The 13375-nt window shown below is 46.4% G+C and overlaps 1 protein-coding gene across 1 annotated transcript in view; it reads right to left on the reverse strand.

Moving 5' to 3' along the window:
- PATL2 (PAT1 homolog 2) overlaps positions 1-13009 on the reverse strand; it is a 28507-nt gene extending 15498 nt beyond the window's left edge. Inside the window, exons 1-8 of the mRNA XM_060260082.1 lie at positions 12915-13009; positions 10204-10306; positions 8003-8436; positions 6621-6689; positions 5419-5499; positions 4266-4358; positions 3429-3512; positions 2045-2172 (exon numbers count right to left, since the gene is read on the reverse strand). Of these exons, the coding sequence (XP_060116065.1) occupies positions 2045-2172; positions 3429-3512; positions 4266-4358; positions 5419-5499; positions 6621-6689; positions 8003-8436; positions 10204-10306; positions 12915-12947 (1025 nt within the window). The 5' untranslated portion in view covers positions 12948-13009. The remainder of the gene's footprint in view (positions 1-2044; positions 2173-3428; positions 3513-4265; positions 4359-5418; positions 5500-6620; positions 6690-8002; positions 8437-10203; positions 10307-12914) is intronic.
- Between the last annotated feature and the right edge of the window lie 366 nt (positions 13010-13375).

The raw sequence follows: 13375 nt of genomic DNA on the forward strand, positions 1-13375 counted from the left end.
ATTTATAATCCACCCCTCTCAATGGACTCAAGGCAGATTATATTAGGGTGAGTCAATACAATTGATGGATGAGACATTTGACAGCACAATAGTATTTTTATTTTTATTTTAGTATTAGCTCATTCAATGCAAAAATACCAAAGCTTTGACAATTGAAACTTGGCTATTCAAGGTTTGGGACCAAATAATTATGGACAAAATTTCAGCAAGTTTAAATCAAGTCGATCTGTATCAAGCTCAACTAAATTTTATAGCTAAGTGTCCCCTATCCTTGAGAAAATAGACAATGATCCTTTTTATACGGATTCGCTTGCAAAACGCTCCATATATCGCAAAATCTTCTTATATTAATCAGTACTTGTCTTCTGTAAATGGGTTACTGTTTTTGCCTTTGTGTTTTATCATTGTCTACATTGTACATCTTCTTTGTTGTTGTTAATGATTATTAAAAATTAAACAAAAAAAGACAATGCAATAGTGTTAGGGTTCTAGAACTAACCAGAAGTCTAAAAACAGAACTGAAGCAAAGCATAAGTATTAACGTGACACATTAAATGATGCAAAATCCCATCACAGGATCCTAGTTCAAGAAACCGTACACAGTAATATAAACCAGGGGTGGCTTTGGTATCTCTCCAGATGTTTTTTGCCTACAACTCCCAGCAGCCCCAGCCATTGGCCATACTGGCTGGGGCTGATGGGAGTTGTAGGCAAAAAACATCTGGAGAGCTACCGTTGGCCACCCCGATATAGACCCATTTAGAACAGTGCCACTCTACTGCCTGTGTAGAAAGGCCTGCTTGAATAATTTAGTTTTGCATAGCTTGTGGAAAGCCATGACAGCAGGAGCCTTCATGACCTCAGACAGGCCATTCTACAAGGCGTTCAAGAATACTGACCAACGCATGAACACAGCAAGCTGCCTTGCACTAAAGCAGACTTTTTTGAGGGGTCTATCGAGTCAGTACTGTCTACCCAGACTGGCAGTGGCTCTCCAGGGTCTCAGTGCAGAGGTCTTTCACACTTAACCTGCTGGAAGATTCTTTAACAGGAAAAGCCAAGGATTGAACCTGGGACTTTCTGCATGGCAAGCAAATGCTCTAAGACTGAGCCCCGCCCCGCCCCTCACAATGGTCTTCCCCTCTTCTTTGACTGTGGCATGCATGAACACATGAAGTTGCCTTATACTAAAATCAGACCTCTTTGGTCAAGTCAGTATTGTCTACCCAAACTGGCAGTGGCTCTCCAGTGCAGTGCCGGATTAAACTCTGTGGAAGCCCTTAGGCAGTCAAAACCTCAGGGCCCTCTTTGCAAATTATCTCAGAGTTCGAGCACCTGCCCTGCCACCTGCGGTCCCTACTGTGCCTGCAGGCACCTTCTCAAAAGCCCCATTGACAAAACTGTGGGGGGGGAGGCAGAGAGAGGAAAACTTGGTGATGACTCCAGTAGCAGCTGTGCCAGGAAAGTTGGGTAGAAGAGCAGCTCAGTTGCTAGCTGTGCATGCACGCTGGGAGGGCTACAAGCAGGGGAAAAACCCAGGGGAAAAGCCATCCCGGGGCCCCTAAAGGCGTGGGGGCTCATAGGCCAGTGCCTACTTGGCCTAATTGTTAACCCGGCCCTGCTCCAGTGTCACATCAAGTACTGCCAGATTTTTTAACTGGAGTTGCTGGGGGACTGAACCTGGGACCTTCTGCATGCCAAGCAAATGCTGTACCACTGAGCATCTGCTTGACATGCTGAGCCACAGCAAAAAGATCTACAAGGTGGTTCAGGAACTCTCATGACCAGGAACTCATTTACATATTAGGCCACACCCCCTGATGCCAAGCCAGCTGAGACTGCGTTCCTGAGTGTTCCTGCTTTTTTTTTTTTTTAAAGTCCTGCTCATGACTAAAGTTCCCCAAACCATCCAGAAAATGAACTGACCACAGCTCTAACCAACATATCACTTGCATCCAAAGGCTTGGAAGCAGCACAGTCACATCAGTCATATTCAAAAAGCCAAGCTGGGAGACTCAACATCCTACCCCTGGCCCCACCATACCTGAACTTCTGTTGGCTGCTAGCTGATGGGCTGAAGAGCAGAGGATCAAGAGAGCGACTCAGAGGCCAGGTTGGGCTATTGACGTTTGAAAACCAGGGTCTAAAGGAGGGTGAAGCATAGCCCGATGTCTGGGCGGAAAGAAAGAAAGACAGCAGCTGAACAGAATCTATATACAAAACTCCGTATATAATGTATTCCATAAAGAGGTTCCACATGCAAGCCCACCTCCACCTGCCAACTAGGAGAAAGAGGTCACCAAGCAACTGAATTTTGGGAGGGTGTTCCATAAACAATAGACCATAATATTGTAACAGATGGGCCATGTCACTGCTAGCATCCAGGACTTTTTTTGCAGACAAAGACCTGCAGGAACTTATTTGCATATTAGGCTATTTGCATATTAGGCCCGACATCACCATTGTTTTGCACAGGGCTTTTTTTTTACAAACGGACCATGATATTGTAATAGATGGGCCATGTCACTGCTAGAATCCAGGGCTTTTTCTTGCAGAAAAATACCAGCAGGAACTCATTGGTATATCTGGCCACACCCCCTAACGCCAAGCAAGCCGTGTTCCTGCTCAAAAAAATCCCAGCCAGCATCAAGGCTTTAAGTTCTTAATGTATAGGCAGGCTTATGTAGAAGCTGGCAGGTATCTGAATGTCCTACGGCCAGGTATTTGGGACATAATAGGTCAAAATTAACACAGGAGACTGTTGACACCTAAAATCCTGCTGAGCAAAGGAAGCAAGTTAGGTACTCCTGTTATGTTTTACTAACTTTGAATCCAAATCACTTATTCCCATGCCTCAATCTGAAATTATAACCTTGCTCCTAAACAGAGGTTACTTTCTGTAAACGTGACATTAATGTTTCTGGCAGGACTTTTTGTAGAAAAGGCTCAGCAAGAACTCATTTGCATATTAGGCCACATCCCCTGACACCACCATTGTTTCACACAGGGCTTTTTTCAGTAGAAAAAGCCCAGGAGGAACTCACTTGCATGTTAGGCCACACCCCCGATGCCGAGCCAGCTGGAACCCCTGGAGGGCTTTCAAAGCAAGACAGTTTCAGAGGTGGTTTGCCATTATCTGCGTAGCAATCCTGGTCTTCCTAGGTGGTCTGTCTAACATCTCTAACAACCCAGTGCCGACCCTTAGCTTCTGAGAGCGGATGAGATCGGGCTGGCCTAAGCCATCCAAGTCAGGGCTATTACTGGTTTTACCCTTTCCTAAAATGAGGAAGAGTTCCCCTACTGGTCACAACCTCTTTTTCATCACTCAAAAATGGCAACTCGCATGAATGTCAGGTTTCTACTTCCAAGGAGCCAACTGTCACCACAACTGCTACTGGTCCATAGTAAAAGCTAACACGTTGCATTACCCGATTAAGGCTAAACGTGCACCGTGTCCTGCGGGGTGGTGTGAATGGATATGGCGATCGCATAGAAGGCATCATGGGAGACTGCTGTGGAGACAAGAGATTTTCTATTAGCAAGCAGTAGCAAAGGAAAGACACAGGCAGCTGCTCCAGCAAAGTTAGTGATGTTTCTTACTATAGTTGAACGTTAGAAAATACAAGAAAAGTAGCTTCCTAAGAGATACACCCAAACAACTCTTGTCCTCAGGACAGAATAGCCAGCATGGTGCAATGGTTAGGGTCAGATTAGACAGGACAGGGGTGGCCAAATTTTCTTGAGTCTCACAGAATAAATGTCAGATGTTAGAGAGCCACGAGACATAAACATCAGATGGAGGAAGGGAAGCCTAGAAAAAAAGCAACTTTAACCTTGAATGCATTTTCTGAGCCGCCAGCTGGCTTGGCTCAGTAATTTTAAAGAGACAAATGCCTTCTCCAAGTCAGCCAACGTGGTGGTTGGGGCTTCGAGAACCACACAATATGCGTGAAAGAGCCACATGTGGCTCCCAATCCACAGTCTGGCCACCCCTGGACTAGGTTATGAGAGAACCAGGTTCGAATCCCCACTCTGCCATGAAAGCTCTGGCCAGGTGCATGCCTAACCCACCTTATAACATTGATGTGAGGATAGAATGGAAGAGAGGGAAATTATGTAAGCCACCTAAGTCCACATTGCAGAGTAAGGGGGTGTACAAATGAAGAAAATAAATTAGAGAGGACAGGATCCAAAGGTGAAGATAGAGTGAAGACAGCAAGGATTAAAGATATGAGGAGGAATAAGCTTTCAAGGATTCCATTTACCGGCCGCATGAAGCGCTGGGAAGAGGGCTTACGGGACCTCCCACGGAAGGCCGAGCGCTTGAGGGGAGAAGCTTCTCCGTAAATTGTCTGCAGCTGTGGAATCAAGAAGAATTGCAGATTTATACCCCGCCCTTCTCCCTGAATCAGAGACTCAGAGCAGCTTACAATTTCCTATATCTTCTCCCCCCACAACAGACACCCTGTGAGGTGGGTGGGACTGAGAGGGCTCTCACAGCAGCTGCTCTTTCAAGGACAGCTCTGCTAGAGCTCTGGCTGACCCAAGGCCATTCCAGCAGCTGCAAGTGGAGGAGTGGGAACTCAAACCCGGGTCTCCCAGATAAGAGTCCGCACACTTAACCACTACACTAAACTGGCTCTCGGTTGCTGTGGGCCATGGCAGAAGCCCTGTCTAGTCCCAAAGGTAGAGATGCCCACCCAGCCTTTTTTGAATCTGTGGGCACCTTTGGGATTCTGACAGAGTGTGGAAGATGCAGCCACAAAATGGCTGCCACAGCTTAACTTTACGCATACAGAAAGTCCCTTGGTGGCAGCTTGGTGGGCACCAAGAAAAGTGTCAGCAGACATCACAGTGCCCATGGGCACCGTGGTGGGACCCCCGGCATAAGGCACGAGAGACAACCAATAGTAGTTGTTAAATTTCATCAGATGAGGTGTTTCTGGTGTGGCAGCCCTCTACGTAATAGCATGCCAAACGTGGATGTTACAAGAGTAGGAGACTCTCAGAAGATGGAAAGATGTTACTTTTTGCAGGACAGATTCCAAACTCAATAGGACAGGCAATATTTCTAAGCTAGTTAGCTACATTTTCTACTACCAAGATTTATTTTTGTATTCTGCTCCCCTAGACTTTCTACAATGCTAGCATTAGACAGGGGATTTTACATGAGTTTTTCACCCCCTACCTATCTGAGCTTCCACTTGCAAAGGACATGTCAAATGTCAGTCTTCTTGAACTCCACGCACCAAAGGCTTAATGACTTGGCGAACTTGAAAAAAACCAGCCTCTAGGCTACTCTCAAGTAACCAGGCACATCAGCCTTAGTCTGATTTCTCTCGTCAAATCAGTACAAGGAAGTTTTGTTCCCTAATTCAGCTCTGGGGGGAAAAAGCAAGGGTGCAAAGCAATGCTCACCTCCATCAGATTTCGGGATGAGGTACGTCTCAGTGCTGAGTTCCACAAATCGGATTTTGAAGCTGCCTCAAAGCAATTATTCTGGAGAGATTAATCCAATAAAGGTATGGATGGAAAAAGCGCAAAGGTGAGAGAAGCAGGCTGTTGAACTTAAGAGCCCTACTGGATCAGATCATCTAGTCCAGCGTCCTGTCTCACACAGTGGCCACCAAGAGCACAGAGGCCTAAGCCAGCGTTGCCTCCTGAGTCCTGGCACGGTAATTGCAGAAGTTTACTGCTTCTGGATGTGGAGGTTCTCCTTAGTCACCATGGCTAATGAACACTGATAGGCCCATCCTCCATGAATCTGTCCAATCCCCCTTTTAAAGCCGCTGATACCTATGGCCATCACTACATCCTTCGGCGTTATTAATTTCACATTTTATTCACTTGAGTAAAAAAGTATTTTTGTCCCGCCTAAATCTACTGCCCATGAACTTCATTGGATTGTCCCGCCTAAATCTACTGCCCGTGAACTTCATTGGATGCCCTTGAGCTCTAATATTTTGAGAGGAGAAAAGGTTCTCCCTCCGCTCTCTACCTCATGCATTATTTTATAAACCTCTTCTATGTTCCCTCCCCCTTTAGAAACCTCTGCTCTAAATTTAGGAGTCCCAGGCTCTCCAAACTTTCCTCAAAGGAGAGATGTTCCAGCCCCTTAGTTGTCCTGATTGCCCTCATCTGCATTTTCCCCAGCTCTGCTGAAACTGGAACCACCTCACCACGCACAGTCCTCTCTCGTCAATCCCAAACTAAGCATACTTCCCAATGCTTCTCATTTATTTCCTCTTGTGGACCCAAGAAGAAGAAGAAGAAGAAGAAGAAGAAGAAGAAGAAGAAGAAGAATTGCAGATTTATACCCCGCCCTTCTCTCTGAATCAGAGACTCAGAGTGGCTTACAATCTCTTATATCTTCTCCCCCCACAACAGACACCCTGTGAGGTGGGTGGGGCTGAGAGGGCTCTCACAGCAGCTGCCCTTTCAAGGACAACCTCTGCCAGAGCTATGGCTGACCCAAGGCCATTCCAGCAGGTGCAAGTGGAGGAGTGGGGAATCAAACCCGGTTCTCCCAGATAAGAGTCCACTCACTTAACCACTACACCAAACTGGCTCTCTATGACCCAAAGCATTTATAAAGGAAGAAGTCAGGATTGTATGCTTACCAAGTAATCAGTAGCGTAATCTGGAAGGCTGCTGGCAATCCTACGGTTAAGTACACCAGAATCCTCTCTCTGAAGACCAGAACAGAAAAAAAGAACAGACCACAATATTGCACCACCAATGCACCAAATGGGGGACAGATCACTCCTCAAGAATTCCCTATTTAGCTCAATCAATGAGCTTAGTAGGGTGTTAGCTCTGTTAGGACTGCACTCCTAAGAGTCAGGGTTCTAGGGGATCTAGGTAGTAAGAGTTATGCTACTGCCTGCTGTTGCAGACAGAGACCCTGTAAATATGTCTCTTCCTACTTTTTCCTGTTCACACAAGTATCACTTGGAAAAACATGCCCTTTGTTTAACCCAGACTTGCAAGCAATAGAGCGATTAACAGACATTTTATTACCTTTAATTGGCTTCCCGTGCAAATGCTATCCAGACCAAATATTCTTTCAATTTGTTAATTTCACTGTTTTGCCATTGGATTCTAACTTTGTACCATGTTGCATTCTTAACCACTGCCCACCAGCTATATGTAGCTCTGCTCACTGTACCCCATTCCATTGCCTGATGAAGTGTGAATACATACGAAAGCTTACATTCTGAATAAAACTGCCCACCTGGATCTATTTCCCTCCAGTGATAAGACACAGACAACATTCACAAGGAACAAAGGCAACTTCTGCCCTCTGCTTTTACCCCTAACAACTTCCTTATGCTCTCCTTTTATCCCAGAGCAGACTCTAATTTATTGCAGGATACTTAATGGACATCAATCTGCTATCCCAGGGGTGGCCAACGATAGCTCTCTAGATGTTTTTTTGCCTACAACTCCCATCAGCCCCAGCCAGCATGGCCAATGGCTGGGGTTGATGGGAGTTGTAGGCAAAAAACATCTGGAGAGCTACCGTTGGCCACCCCTGTGCTATTCTGATGTTTATTACTGTTTTTGGTTGTTTTTCGCCCAGTGGGCACAGGCTGGCAGTCGCTAGGCCCGGCTTGTGATTCTTTTAATCTAAGGGACACTTCCATGATTTTGCATGCTGATTCACTGCCCACTTTCTCTATATTTAGGACTGCATGCCATTCCATCCTACTGATCTAATGAAGTGTGCTCAGAGCACACGAAAGCTTACATTCTGAATAAAACTTTGTTGGTCTTAAAAGGTGCTACTTGAGTCGGCTTTGTTCAGCTTCCTTACTCTGTCACACATCTATACTACAACCAAAGATCATTTTGTTGTGGCAAGGTACTTCACCCCATGGCCAGCTCCATCCTAAGTCAAAAACCCTCAAGCACCTCTTGTAGACTTTCCAGACACAGCAAAGCTTAGATCATAGACTCCCAACGCCCCCCCCCCCGCCCTATGATTGACCCCCCCCATTACCTTTCCTTCCCCACCCCAGTAACTTCGCCATGCGGAAAGAGAAGGGTCATGGCAGTCAGACAAGCCTGACAAAGAGGCTGAGTGGAGGAGACTCGGAGGCCATCTTTCTTCTGAGGCAAACTGGCCCCGCACGGCTCTCATGACAGCAGGGTCTCCCAGGTCGTTCTGTTCGTCTGCTTCCTCCCCCGTAGGATCCTCTTCCTGTTCGGCCATGTCCATCTCCTCCTCCCCTAACTCCTCTATGGCTTCATAAACAATCTCCGGCTCAGAGTGATGGCTTTCATCTTCTGACACATCTTCTAGCATCAGCTGCTCCTCTGCTGTTTCTGAATGGCCCACCTCTTCCCCGGCAGGCACCGCTTCTTCCAATCCATTCACGGGAGCCTTTTCTGGATCTGCAGCCAAGGTTTTTGCCTCACTTTCCTCCAGATAGGCTTTAGGAAGGAGGGAGGGAAGGAGGGCCGGGAAGAAAAACAAAACAGTGACAACAGGAAAAACAGGGGTCTTGGACTGACTGAAGACTGTAGTTTGATTTTTTTTTACGTCATTTGTGGCTCAACCATGGATGCAGCAAGTTCACAGCTAAGATCCCGCACCACAGAAGAGAAAATCACCTGGTCAAAATTCTAGGCTAAACCAACCTCTGATTTGTTCACACAACTTCTGTACCTTTCTGTGCTTCACAAAGGTGATCTGCCTGACATGTGATCCAGAGCAGGGGTGTCAAACGTGTGGTCTGTAGGCCAAACCGCCCCCCCCCCCAGGGCTTCAACCAGGCCTGCGGAGCTCTCTCCCCCCCCCCCTCACCCTGTGAAGCTCCCAGACTGCCTACGACATTCCCAGCTCCTTCTGTCTTCTGTTTGCAGAGGCTGAAGCTGAAAGCAAAGATGCAAAGAAAATACAGAATGGGTTTTCTTTTCAGGCTTCTGGGCAGAGCAGATGTGAACAGGAAATCTACTCCAACTTTGTCTATCTGTTTCAATGGAGAGGAATCTCCCAGCTGAAGCTTCCTGGAGTTGTGTCATTGCAAACCAAGTTGATGCTTTGAGCCAGCTTTGTCTGTTCTCAATGAAGTGAGAACTGGTACCTACAGGGTACTATAACTTAGGAACCCACAGCCAAAGGGAAAGCCATTGCTAATCTGAGTAGACCCCGGGGGGAGGGCTTGCAATGCCTTGCCGTTTCATGTTTTTCCAGGCTGAGAGCTTTTAAAAAAATTTCTGCTGTGATCCTTGTGCTTTTCCTTGATGTTTTATTTTTAAAATTGCATTGCAATATCCCACTATCCCCCCCTTTTTGTTTTAAACAAAATATTGTAAGAGTATTAAGTATGTTTGTATTTTAAGTTAAAAAAATGATATCTTTAATTGTGTTGGCCTGTGTCCTCTATAAAGTCTATATCTCTGCTATCTGGTATTTACATTTTAGGACACGCCTAGCTTGGCCCCACAAAGTCCCATTTATGCCAGATCTGGCCCTCCTAGAAAATGAGTTTGACACCCCTGATCTAGAGACATTATGGATATGTCATTAGGATGCTGAACCCAAACTGCACTAAGGGCTAAGAGAATTTAAACTGAAGATTAGGTGGATCACACTGGAATAGAAGGTGAATAGCTCACATATTTGAGAGTGTTCAGCTCTGACGCAGTATGCTAGCGCTTTTACCTGGACACCTTTAGATCCAGGTGAGCAGTCCAGTTGGACTGAAGCAATTGAATCAAGTTAGAGTCCAGCGGGACCTTTAAAAGTGACAAAGTTTTATTCAAGGTATGAGTTTCCATGAGGTTTCGTATGCACAAGTGTGCATGCCCATGAAAGCTCATACATTAAATAAAACTTGGTTGCTCTTAAAGGTGCCACTGGACTCTAACTTTTTATACCATTCTATTTAATCACTTTTTCTGCTCCACGCAGTCACTTCTTGAGATCTTGCCATAGCCAGAAACTTTTACAAGTTCTGCAGAAACCACTTAGGTGCATCCACAGTCAAGAACCTTCAACACAGTTCACAAGGGATATTTTATATTGGAGGATTACTATGTTTTGAAGAGAACCTAACACTCTTATTTATTTGCTTCATTTATGGCCCAACTTTCTCACTGAGATTTGTACAGTATATTTCTGAAGCGGTATGACATCGTTATTGTATGAGGCTGAGTATTTTTAAATGAGATGGTATGGAGAAATTAAGCTCTTACCTGAGGAAGTGAAGGTCAAGTTATTGTAAAGATCAATCTCATCCTCTTCACCTGTTTTGTCAAGCAAAAGTTCTTCTTCTGCCATAAAGTAATCCTCTAGAATCTAGTTCAAAAGACAATATTATATGGGGGGGTGTCATCCTGTTGCCAACTCCTTCCAGGGAACTGGCTCAAAATGAAATATGCAGGATCCTAACTATGGCTAAACTGATAACCTCTCTCTTGGAGAGATGGAGCTGTCTGCCAAATCCGAGGCATGGAGAGTGCTGTCAATTTCCAGCCGAGTTATGGTGACCTCTCATGCCATTTTCAAGGCAAGAGGCAAACAGAAATGGTTTGCCATTGCCTGACTCTGCATAGCATAGCATTTGGTCAGCATCCCTCAGCAAGTTAATTGCAACATACCGGAGGGGGTTCCTTCCTGCAGTCGCCGTAGGACTTCTTCCTCAAAGGCAGCTAGATTAATGTTCAGTAGCACCTATCTGACAACTGGACCTTTGACTCTCAAAAGCATATATACCCAGGGCTTTTCTTGTAGCAAGAACTCATTTACATATTAGGCCACACACCCCTGAGGTAGCCAATCCTCCAAAAGCTTACAGGGCTCTTCTTCCTGGAGGATCGGCTACATCAGAGGGGTGTAGCCTACTATACAAAGGAGCCCCTGCTTAAAAAACAAACAAAAACCCTGTTATGTACCCTCAAAAATTTGCCGCCCCCACCCTCCCGACGCCCTAGACAACCGCCTAGTTTGCCTAGCAGGAGGGCCAGCCCTGTATATTTAATGAAGAGAGCAACACACATCTTTCCTTTTTAATAGAGAATGTTACCTGTCTTGTAGGCATTCTAAAGGTAAAGGTAGTCCCCCTGTGCAAGCACCAGTCATTTCCGACTCTGGGGTGACGTTGCTTTCACAACGTTTTCACGGCAGACTTTTTACGGGGTGGTTTGCTATTGCCTTCCCCAGTCATCTATGCTTTCCCCCCAGCAAGCTGGTTACTCATTTGACTGACCCCGGAAGGATGGAAGGCTGAGTCAACCTTGAGCAGGCTACCTGAAAACCCAGCTTCTACCGGGGATCAAACTCAGGTTGTGAGCAGAGCTTAAAACTGCAGTACTGCAGCATGCTGCTTAAATCAGAACTAGGATGCCTTTCCCAGGAAGCAAAATGAGCAAGCTTGCTCCCATGGGCTCCATCACCACATTCCATCAAAACAGAGTACTTCAAAAAAAAAATCCACATTTCAGTCTGCAACAAGCAGGGCTTAGCTAGCCACGTTGAAGGACGCAGCCCTCGAGCTTTTCATTCATTCATCTGGGGAGGGGGAAATCACCTCTCCACAGTCTTTGGGAGGCAGCTGTAGAAGGTTTTATTGAGGACTGCATTTAATTAAAGCAGTCCTAAATTCAGCTCCATAAGAAAGAAAGGCTGCTAAGAAATGTTTTAAATTTATTTATTGCTGTTTTCAGTGTAATTATTACTTATACCAAGGGTGGCCAAACTTGCTTGACATAAGAGCCATATAGAACAAAACCTCAGATGTTTGAGAGCAGAAAGGAAGGAAATAGAGGGGAAGGGGAGGGACAGGTGGAAAGAAAGCAATTTTAAATGCATTCTCCAAGCCACTGGCCAGCCCTGATTTATGCCATAAGCCACCTTGAGCTCCATAACAAAAGCTGCTAATAAACTTTTAAAATAATTAGTATTTATACCATAAACCACCTTGAGCTCCATAAGGGAAAAAAGGCTGCTAACAAATGGTTTAAACAGTAAAAATAAAAAAATCTGGGAACTAACAAGTCCCTAAGAACAGGGGTGGCCAAACTACAGCTCAGGAGCCACATGTGGGTCTTTCACACATATTGCGCAGCTCTCAAAGCCCCCTCCACTCCATCAGTCAGCTTAGAGACGGCATTTCTCTTTGTAAATCACTTCTCCAAGTCAGGCGGCGGTTTGGTTAAGGCATTTAAAGTTAAAGTTGCTTTCTTTCCTCCTTCCTCTCTCCCTCTATTTCCTTCCTTCCGGCTCTCCAACATCTGACATTTATTCTATGTGGCTCTTACATTAAGCAAGTTTGGCTACTCCTGCCTTAGAACTCTGTGAGCATGTGGGGGGCTTACTCCCGAGTCAACACACCCAAGGTGGGGACTGGCAGCTGCTTGTCTCCATTTAAAACAGGGGTTGGCCAAACTTGCTTAACTTAAGAGCCACAGAGAATAAACGTCGGATGTCTGAGAGCCGCAAGACACGAACATTAGACGTCTGAGAGCCTCAAGACAGGGAAGGAGGAAAGCAAATAGGAGGGAGAGGTGGAAAGAAAGCAACTTTAACTTTAAATGCATTCACATTTAAACACAGCCACAGCTTGGCCACCTCTGGTTTAAAAGCTCCCACCTTCCCTGGGGGAAACCCGCGTCCCCCAAGGATGCACCCAGAGGCTGAAGGAGCGCGCTTCTCCCTCTCAGGAAAGCCTCACGCAGAAACCAAGGGGGTGGGGGGAGCCGGCCTTGAAGGCGCCAACAAGTCTTGCCTCACTTCGACCGAAGGGAGCCAGTTGACGCCCCAGGGAACGTGGCCGCCCCCCTCGAGCAGCAGAGGAGGGCGACCCGCCCAAGGAGAAGAAGGCTTTGGGGGTGGCCAGCAACACCCTCCCGCCGACTGAGGCGTCCCCGAGGGGAGGAGAAAAGGGGGAGGAGAAGACGCCGCTTACCACAGGGCTCGAGACTCCGCCCCCCTCCGCCATCTTTCTCCCCCTCGCCCGGCATCATTGGCAGCGTCTTTTGAAGCCCCTTCTCAGGGCGGGGCTGTAGTACATTATCATTAGGCGATTTAAGTTGGGAGTTTAGCGGCACCTTGAAAACCGACAGGGGTTTTGTTCCGGGTGGAAGCTTCCGCGCGCAGGGCAGCCGAAGAAACGCTCACGCCCACGGAAGCTTTAGACCCAGAAGCAAACTGTTAAGTCTTGAAGGGGCTGCTAGACTCAAACTTCGTTCCGACGGAGACGGCTGCTTGCTTTCCTTGAGGAGAGCTGTAGCTGGTATCTTTGGTTAGCGGCTCATGACAGCAATAAAGCTCAACACCGTCTTTCACAGAGAGACATTCCATTTAACAAGAATGGTAGAAAAGAGCAAGAGTCCGGGAGCGCCGTAAAGCCTTAAGAAAATTTGTGAC

The sequence above is a fragment of the Heteronotia binoei genome, chromosome 19 (assembly GCF_032191835.1).
Source record: "Heteronotia binoei isolate CCM8104 ecotype False Entrance Well chromosome 19, APGP_CSIRO_Hbin_v1, whole genome shotgun sequence".
NCBI lineage: Eukaryota > Metazoa > Chordata > Lepidosauria > Squamata > Gekkonidae > Heteronotia > Heteronotia binoei.